Source organism: Sceloporus undulatus, chromosome 6 (assembly GCF_019175285.1).
Source record: "Sceloporus undulatus isolate JIND9_A2432 ecotype Alabama chromosome 6, SceUnd_v1.1, whole genome shotgun sequence".
Lineage (NCBI taxonomy): Eukaryota > Metazoa > Chordata > Lepidosauria > Squamata > Phrynosomatidae > Sceloporus > Sceloporus undulatus.
Genome location: NC_056527.1, coordinates 112198152 through 112207921, shown reverse-complemented (window position 1 = coordinate 112207921; position 9770 = coordinate 112198152). Strand labels below are relative to the sequence as shown.

The window sequence follows — 9770 nt, the reverse complement described above, 5'->3', positions numbered from 1 at the left end:
CCCACCGGGAACTGCAGCCCGGCCCTGGACGACCTGGTCTTCGCCTTGGCCCTCGCCTTGCCGCCTTGCTTTCCGCGTCCAGACATCTTCCGAAGAGCAACACAACTCACAATCAGCACACAGAGACTGGAAAGAACTAGCTGCTCAGAACCGGCTCCTGCCCCTTTTTATTGTCTCCCTGGGATTCAATCCTCCCATTCTGATTGGCTGAGGAAGGTCAAACGCGACGTCCGCCAATGGCCAGCAGGTTTCTCCTCCCGGCCAATCAGAACGCTCGGGCTAACATCACCCATTATGACGTTTTCAGGGCTTTGTGATTGCTCTTCAAGGTGGCAAAGGGAACCAATAGGAATGCAGGGATTGGAGGGCTAATTTGCATAAAGGGCATATAAACACCAGGGAGGAGGAGGAGGAGGATTCAGTTGTTTGGTGATTGTTGTGAAGATGCCTGAGCCAGCCAAGTCAGCTCCTGCGGCTAAGAAAGGGTCCAAGAAGGCCATCACTAAGACCCAGAAGAAGGGGGACAAGAAGCGCAAGAAGAGCAGGAAGGAGAGCTACTCCATCTATGTCTACAAGGTGCTGAAGCAGGTCCATCCGGACACCGGCATCTCCTCCAAAGCCATGAGCATCATGAACTCCTTTGTTAATGACATCTTTGAGCGCATCGCTGGAGAAGCCTCTCGCTTGGCCCACTACAACAAGCGCTCCACCATCACCTCCAGGGAGATCCAGACCGCAGTCAGGCTCCTTCTTCCAGGAGAGTTGGCCAAACATGCCGTCTCCGAGGGCACCAAGGCCGTCACCAAGTACACCAGCTCCAAGTAAAAGGGATCCGCTTCCCAACCAGACCCAAAGGCTCTTTTCAGAGCCACCCACCTTCTCATTGGAAGAGCTGTGATTCTCTAAACTTTGTGAGTTATAAAATAAGATGGCAAGCCAGTGTTCCTTCAGAGAGTTCTCCCAACTTGGGTCAAATGGCACTGTCTCTGAGGGCACCAAGGCTGTCACCAAGTATACCAGCTCCAGGTAGTTCTCCTTTCCCTGCTGTGCAGACTTGGAACCTGCAAATGATTTTCAGTGCAAAATCTTTGATTCTGTTTTTAACTTTGGAAGGATTGTTGGCAGGGTTACATCAAGTGGGCTGGAGAGCCAAGGCAAATTGTGCACACAGTTCTTGTTTAAGCATATATTTTTTGGAAGTCTGAAATTAACCTACGCACAGATTTGTAAAGCTGGCAAAATTACCCAAAGGACTTTGTTAGCCTCCCTCCCCTGCATTCTAGTATTTAAAACTGTAAGAATAAAAAGCTAGGAAATAAATACAGTACTTTAGTCATGTGAAAAGTACTGCCTACAAATTTGCTGTTGGCCTTTCTATTTCTTAGCTGTTTGCCACTGGTGAAAGGGACAGATCTGTATCCTAAAGGCACCAGATCACCTCTGATTTTGGAGGCTAAGCAGGGTCAGCTTGGTTACTACTTGGATGGGAGACCACCAATGAAGACCAGGAGCTGAAAGGTTAAGTAGTATTTCACTAAAAGCCAATAGACATTTTAGAGATTCTCTCACACCACCATTTCATTCTCAGGGTATAATGTTAAGAGTGATTGCTGCCTGGCCATCCACTCAATTCAGTCTCCATTTTGGGGTTGAATTTTAACCACAGACCTCATTGTTTCGACATTTGGCTGATTTCTGGACATTGTTTCTTTCACCAATGTTTTCCTTTACCTTTTCTATTAGTTAGTCAGAGGAAGAGTTCTGGAGCATGCAAAAGCCTGGATATTTCAATGGCACTTTAGTTTAGTCTTATAAAGGTTTGTCCCAATATATAGGTTGCTTTTGTTTTGAACCAGCAGAGTTGCCTTTGATTTCATTGCACAAAGGTTTATGATATTTGTATAAAGCAAAGGTAGGCAAAACCTAGCCTTCTCAATATTGAACTGCAACTCTCAGCTTTCTTCAGTATTGTTTGTGTTGGCAAGGGTTGATGGGAGCTGCAGTCCTACAAATTCTTCCATGATGGGATTCAAGGCAGCTTACAATAATGTAACAAGAACCAGCTAAAATATTAAATGTAGCGTCCTGCTAAGCAGTGGTCACTTTGCTATCTCCCTCATATAGCAACGTTACAGCTCCTAACAGGATACAAATGCTATTGTACTTTGCAACAACTCTGAAGAGAAATATAACCAGTTGCATCATCTGACAAAAATACACAGCACCACCATCTCTCTCATATAAAAGGGAGTATAGAAGTGTGTAAAGGTATCCATATTCCTGGTTTCACTGAAACCTCATGAAATTAAAGTACAGGGACAGTTTTCACAAAGGTATTTTCAATGCAGCCTGTAAGGGTAGGCATTGTATTTCTGTATTATTGAACACGCTCACAGATATAGAAAACGTTGGAAGTATATTTTAATATAAAAATGATAGATTAAGCATCATAAATACAGCTGGTGCTGTTTAATAATAATGACTTCATTTATTATGCCAAAGATCATAAGCTGTTTCTCTTCATGTCTCAAAGTGGAAACAACCCACTGCATTGGCTGGGCACATTACATTTTCAGGCATTTGATTCAAAAAGAAGCAAAAAACCCATTCATGGCAGAGATTTACCTTGCCATGGTTTTCCCTTTGCCTATAGTCCTACATACAAAGGCAGTTTTTCATCGAAACTTGATTAAAATTTGGGTGGGATCAAGAATCTAGTTTAAATGGTTAAGTTATTTACTTCAGTGCTGGCCCTGAGAATATGTGTGTCTCTTTGAAGCTGTTTTTATGGCTTTCCCTTAACCACTGTTTTCCTGATGGGGAAATAGGTGAGTAAATTGCCACCCCTTAAAGTCTGCAGGGGAAGCAGTTCAACTTTTGAATAGGTTCCAGTTTCTCATTACAGTCAGCAACATTTTTGTTTTTAAATGGTTTCATGTCCCAGATAATCTTTGCTCACAGATCTGCTACAGTTGCCCTTCCCTTGAACAGATATGTCCAAGTTGAAAAATTATTATTATTATTATTATTATTATTATTATTATTATTATTATTATTATTATTATTATTATTATTTCTATGCCTCTTCCCTCCCAAGATTGGGACCCCAAGCAGCTTACAGTCTAAAAAAACACACATTACACTTAAAAACCTACAAAATTGACAATTAACAGTTAAAAGCCTCAGACAAAGATGCTCCTTTTTACAAAGGTTATTAATGGCTGCCCAGACCCCTTTCCTCCTTGTCCTCTGCCTAGTTGGAAGTTTTCAAAGCAGCATTAGCATTGGAAGAAGGTAAAGGAGAGCTGCAGAAACAGTGCCCCAGATTCCTATTTTACAAATTCTAATTACTCCATTTTTTAATCAGTGCTTTGATTTATTGGTTGGCAAACCATGGCTCTGTTTAGAAATTTGGTAAATATTTTTATTAATATGCTTTGCTATTAGTTATGTTAGATTGTCAGTCTCTTTGTACAATAAGCCAGGGTCGACCATCCAAGTAAAAGAAGAAGAAAAAAAGCACTAAACACTAAAAACCGTTTATTATCTCCATAGAAATCTCCCTCTTTTCCTGAAGAGGCTCCTGAGGCGCCAGAAAGCGCGGTTTAATTCGAACAATGCGCTGATTGGCTCGTTTGAAACCATCCCGCCTTCGTTCATTGATCAGATTTTAAATTCGCCCGCCAAGCGTTGGAAGACCGCTAGAGGGCCAATAAGCATCAAAGTTTTCCTTCTGGTCCGACAACTTTGTATATAAGCAGCTTGCACAGCTGTGTTTGAAACACTCTTGTTGGCTGCGTCGAGGAGAGAGGTAACTGTTGGAAAGATGTCAGGACGCGGAAAGGGAGGCAAAGGCTTGGGGAAAGGAGGCGCCAAGAGGCACCGGAAGGTCCTCCGCGACAACATCCAGGGTATTACCAAGCCCGCCATTCGCCGCCTGGCTCGCCGCGGGGGAGTGAAGCGCATTTCCGGCCTCATTTATGAGGAAACCCGGGGCGTGCTGAAGGTCTTCCTGGAGAACGTGATCCGCGATGCTGTGACTTACACCGAGCACGCCAAGAGGAAGACGGTTACCGCCATGGATGTGGTCTACGCCTTGAAGCGCCAGGGAAGGACCCTCTACGGCTTCGGAGGCTGACAGGCGCCGGGGAACTCTCAAGAAACAAGATACAAACCAAAAGGTCCTTTTCAGGGCCACCCACTCCTTCAGAAAAAGAGCCGTTGTCCTCATAGCAGCACTTTGAGGCTTTCCAGTATTGGTTCTTAAGCATTATTAGGTTTAATGGTGTCCCTATGAGGTTCTGCACTCTATAAATCTAGCAGCTTAATCCCACTTCCATGGCTCTAATGCTCTATAATTCTGGGATTTGTAGTTTGGGGCATCACAGCTTCTCTGAAAGCTAACTAATGGTCCAAAACGCACTGCAGAAATAATCTACTTCGAGATGCTTTAAGCCTCGAAGATAATTCCCGGAAATGTCTGTCCAAAACAAATGATCACCTTCACATTTTTGTCTTCTGCAGTGTTTTTGGTTGTCCTGTGTTCCGCCTATTTGGCACCAAGGGAATACAATGGTGGCGTGGGAGGCCTCTCCTCTTGCCTCCTGGGTGGGTTTACTGAGCTGCCTTTATCCCCAAATGCTTTATTTATTAGTTTGTAGTCTTCCCTGAATTAAAATAGAGCCCGAGAACAGATGAAAGAAGGTGAATAGACTCAACGATCATATACCCATGTTTAAAGCAGCTGTCATTCTAATGAGAAAAATGGTTTTCACCAGTTGGGACTAATGCGTGGTTTTTTGTAATGGATTTAATCTAAAATAAGCATAATTTTAGATATATTTATCAAGGCTGAGCAGTCCTAATCCCAATTCTCCTAATTGGATCTCAGTCGTAATTCTTATTTGGATGCCATGCCATGCTAGTCAACCCATTGCAATGGTGAACGTATGGATACTAAACCTTCCATTCCAGAGTCAGAGGGCCCAGAACTTAGGGATGTAGAGAATATCTCCAAAATATTCGAAAATTAGTAGAAAGATGTCTAAATTTCCAAAAATTTTCGAAAGCATTTTTATAGAGAAGAACTTCTGACACGTTCTGTCGGAAGAAGTTTGATTTTTAAAAATCATTTCCAATGAAAGTGAAGAGACGACACTTTTCAGCTGACAACGGCCGGATTTGGGGTTTTTTGTGTAAGAAAAGCTAAACCATTCACCTGGGTTTAACCAGAGGCTATTTACTTTGTATGGGGTGATTCCTCCCCCATCTTTGCTCAAGTCCAGCTTACTTTTAAAAACAAAAGAGAACAAAAGGGAGGCATTTTGTGGTTGTTTGAGATAAGAATTCTGCCCTTTATGCCATGCTCTTTTTGGTTGCATCATCACTCTTTATTCATGGATATTTTGAAACTCTCCTTACCCCATAATTGCCCCTAAAAAAACCCCACCCCCCCGCCGTGTAGACTTCACGACTTGATTTCGGCAATGCCTCTACAATGGGGCTCAACCCTTGTGCTTGAGTCTGTGAACTTCAACTGTGCAAAAATAGGGCGTCAGGCTTGTTCAACCGGAGAAAACTAGGATTGGACCACATAACACCCCCACTTTAAATCTCTTCACTGGCTGCCCTATTAGTTTCCAGGCACCGTACAAGTTGTTGGTTATAACCTTCAAGCCCTACATTGCTTGGTCCAACCTATTTGCGGGATCACCATTCTTCAATCTAATCCCCCCTCACCCTCCGTTCCTCTGGGAGGAAATCTAATTGCAGCCTTTAAAACCCAGACTAAACTGCTACCAACAAAAACTAGAGGAGACCACGGACCCTCGGATCCTTCTCTTGCAATTGGCTCCCAAACTATGGACTGTCTGTGCCGGAATGAGAATCCGTCAATGGCCACTTAGAACGCTTTAAAAAAGCTGTCAAGACGGATCTCTTCAGGCATATCTCCTGAATAAATGCCCGGCTACAGAATAGACCGGCCCCCACATGCATGTAGTTGCCCCCACCAAGATCCCACCACTCTGTCCTCGTATATGCTTTGTGTGTGTGTGTGGATTTAATAGATTTTTAATTGTACACTTGTAATCCTGTTTTTTTAAAAAGAAAATAAAAAAAAAATAAAAAAAAAAATTAAAAAAAAAAAAAAAAAAAAAAAATTAAAAAAATTAAAAAAAAAAAGGGGGTGAATTTGGGACATAATTTTGTAAATGTGGATTTTAATATGTTGTGAGCTGCTTTGATTGGCTGTCACAGAAAAGCAGGATATAAAGTAAAAGTTTTATTGTGTTTATTATTTTATTACCCATAAGCAAAACAATAACATAAAAAATACGAATTAAAATAAATTAAAAAGGTGCATTGGCGAAATCAGTTTGTTGGCAGAGAGGAAGTAGTTATTAAAATTTGTGGTAATATGGTAACGTGGGAGGGGGGGAAGCGCAGATCAGCCTGGGAAATCCATCTTACAGCCTTTTAAGCATTAAGACTGGTGATAGGACGGATCTTCTCCAGCAGGACGGGGTCATCCACACTTTAGGAGCAGCAGATAGACTGGTAACCACAGTCGCCTGGTCTCTTGACTGCAGATAGAATTCGTCCCAGAGGACCTGAGTGTGCGGAATGGATTGTATGGAGAAAGGCACTACTCCTGCAGGTAAGCTGGATGCAAGCCGTGTTAGGGTGTTAAAGGTTAAAAACCAACACCTTGTACGGCTCCGAAGATAAGTGGCAGCCAATGGACATATTGTTAGATTGGTTTATACTGGTCACTATTCCTTGATGAAATGACGCATCTGGCTGCTTTTTTGACTAAACTAAAGTTTCTGAGGCAAAAAATATACCATAGTTTCCAGGTCCCTCCAGGTCCTGAAAGGATAAGCTGACATAAATCAGCCCAAGTTGATAGCAAGCACCCTGAACAGTCGCGTTACCTATTTGACATCTGGAGTGATGAGTCTAGAAGCACGCCCGACTGCCACACATCCTTTAAGGGAGTGTGACCCCATCTAGGACTGGTTTGGTGTATCTCAGTACCCTGGATTAGTGGGGCCCCTACTGTAAGAACCTCTGTTTTTTTTCTGGATTCAGTTGTTAGGTCTGGTTTTTTTTCCTCATCCAGTCCATTGCACCATTGGCCGCCTTAAGACAATCATTGAGAGAAGAGGTGTCATCGTGTAGTCAAGCTGTAGACTGAGACATGGTGAAATATAGTCTGGGGTGTCTCAGCTGCATACTGAGTAATCCACCTCCGCCCCATGCCCTCCGATGATCTCTCCCAGCGGCTTCATATATATATTGAATAGCATTTGAGTGTCATGGGTGGTGCCTTGGAGGACTGCCCCACATTAAACTCTGGTTTTTTAAAGAGTAGGCTGTCCCCCGAGTCATCACCCTCTGGAATCTGCTGCCCAAGGGGAGTGAGCGGAACCACTGCAATGTGATGGTCTCGCTCCCGATTCCTAACTCCTCGTCAGGCTTTCCAGAAGGATGTCATGGTCAGTCGTATCAAAGGCTGTTGAGAGGTCTAATAGCACCACAGGGTCATACTACCTCTTGTCAATGCTCGAGGCGAAGGTGCATCAGCTAAGGAACGTGGTAGTCGTCACTGCCATACTCTGTCCTAAAGCTGGTTTGGAAATAGGTTTCTAGATAATGTGGTTTCATCTCCAAGACCACTTGGAGCGTGAGGGCAACAGCCCTCTCAATCCGTTTAATATGTTTTCAGCCATAAGTCCATTTGCAGGTCCTAACTGCAGCCAAACCACTGGAAATCAGTGAGAACGCTTTCATTACTGCAACAAGAGTTTTTTATTGCAAGGATTTACTCGCTTTGTGGGACTAGTGTGATTGCATTATTTTCAATGTAATGTCCCACAGCATAAGTGCCCAGATGGACCCAATGATTCCCTGGAATGTATGGTAGATGGAGTTAATAATTATATGCAGATTTACTCATTGTTCAGAGAGGTAATTCTAATTGTTACTCAGGCATGGTTTTCCAATGCGCTTTGTATGTTTTCCCTTCTTTGAAATGCCATGGGAGAAATTTGACTATGTTGTGTTTCTGCCATGCAATTATCAAAATAACAGTGATTTAATTTCTGCCATTTGAAAATCCCCAAGAATGTGCCAATGAACAGGTGTCCAAACATGAACTATGATCAAGAATTTGGCTTTAATATTGCTTTCATGTTGTTAAAGATGGGTGACAGTCGTGATTCTGTGTACACTGCTGACACGCACTTTTTGATTTCAAATCAGCTGAATTTTGCAGCCATACGTTTGCCAAGGCACCTCCTTACCAGCATCAGGTCTTATGATGATGTTTGAAGTGGGGCAATCCAGTCTAACACATTTTTTAATAGAGGTGGCCACTGATTCATAGGATCATGTTAGTGGGTACTTCCCTGAAGTGATGTGCTTATAGACCTATTGCCCAAATGTGCCATTGGTAGGCCCACTTCCTATTAGGCATAAGTATGATCATTCGGAGATCTCCTCATTGGTGGTATTTTTTTTCTCTTTCTCAGATCTACGTTTATCTCTGAGCCTGATCACAGTCAAATGACATCGCGTCCTGAAGACTCTGGTTGATGAGTCTCATGGTGAGTTGGAACTCTTAGTAACCCAGACTTTGGGCTGCGTAGTAATAAAAAAAACATAGGCAGACTGAGGCTGATGGGCTACAACACCCTGTTAGTGGGTCTGGGGAACAACCAAAGGAAGACTTCAACCTCTGTCGTGATGCACATCATCATAGTATAGGTAGCAGTGATGTAGTGGTATTAGTAGTGGCTAGGGATGTTGGCTCGTTCATTCCATTTTTCTTCTGTGAAGAAAAGGAACATGTGATTTGAAGCAATTTTCTTCCTGGCGTGCAGTATTTATTCTGTGCAAATTTGTGCCCATGGTTGTTTTTGCACAGAAACACGCATTTTCCCATGTAGAACTTTATCTGTCTGTGCAGAAAAAGCGTTGTTTCTTTACACAGAAAAGTGCTATTTTTCTATGCCAAAGTGCCAACATATGAAGTTTTGCCACGGCATAAGTCCTTCGGGACCACAATATGTCTCAACCAATGCCGGATTTGTTTCTTGTCAGGATTTCGTCAATACGCAAAGCTTTCCTTCCTAAAAAATCATTTTGGAATATTTGTTCCACCCGCTTTGGTAGTTACCGCAGCAATTGACTATCACACTGCCATTGTCTTCTCAGTAGTTTGCAGTTACTCGAGGGGCAAACACACTAGATGCACAGCTGGAAGAATATACGTTCTCAGTACTATTACGTCGCACAGAAAGTGCAATGTAGACTAGTCTCCTGACATCCTGTTCCAACTGGTCTGATTGTTTTACTTCCTTCTACTGATTAGTACAATAATAGGATTGCTCGAATTGCATAGCAAGATATTGCGTTCTGCTAGTTCCAGCCGTGCCTCCAAGTCTGCTCTCAGCGTCTTCTAACCTTGTGATTTAATTATTTAGTAAAATTTAATGCTATGTTTGCTGAGTTTGGATTTATTGTGGTAATGAAAAAAAAACCCATTTATACTTTCTGGCCTTTTCAGGAGTTCTGTTTACCTGAATGGCCCTTTGCTGGATTTCAGTATCTAAACATAAATAGGAAATGGAAGCATCTTGTCTATTTTACCCTCCAGCCTCCAAAGACCTCCAATGAAGGACGCCATCATCTTCTTAGGCAGTCCATCCCACTTTGAGCAGCTCTTATCATCATGAAATTCTCCCTAATGTTCAGGTGGAATCTCT

General features: G+C 42.7%; 2 protein-coding genes across 3 annotated transcripts; both read left to right on the top strand.

Annotated features, from left to right (window-relative positions):
- Positions 1-417: 417 nt before the first annotated feature.
- On the top strand, positions 418-3681 carry LOC121933401 (histone H2B 1/2/3/4/6-like). 2 transcript variants are annotated; one of them, XR_006104522.1, is made up of 2 exons: positions 418-909; positions 3556-3681. XR_006104522.1 is itself a non-coding variant. In XM_042473078.1 (1 exon), exon 1 carries the CDS (start codon positions 445-447, stop codon positions 823-825), a length of 381 nt encoding a protein of 126 aa, XP_042329012.1. In that variant the 5' UTR covers positions 418-444; the 3' UTR covers positions 826-1344. The 2 variants fall into 2 exon arrangements, 1 of the variants encoding a protein (XP_042329012.1); XM_042473078.1 differs by lacking the exon at positions 3556-3681 and having other exon boundaries at positions 418-1344.
- Positions 3682-3817: 136 nt separating this feature from the next.
- Positions 3818-4153, top strand: LOC121933408 (histone H4). The gene has a single exon (XM_042473086.1). It carries the CDS (start codon positions 3827-3829, stop codon positions 4136-4138), a length of 312 nt encoding a protein of 103 aa, XP_042329020.1. The 5' UTR covers positions 3818-3826; the 3' UTR covers positions 4139-4153.
- The last annotated feature ends 5617 nt before the right edge of the window (positions 4154-9770 follow it).

Excerpts from the sequence above, each read along its gene's own strand:
- LOC121933401 (XM_042473078.1), top strand. The coding sequence starts at position 445 with ATGCCTGAGCCAGCCAAGTCAGCTCCTGCGGCTAAGAAAGGGTCCAAG.
- LOC121933408 (XM_042473086.1), top strand. The coding sequence starts at position 3,827 with ATGTCAGGACGCGGAAAGGGAGGCAAAGGCTTGGGGAAAGGAGGCGCC.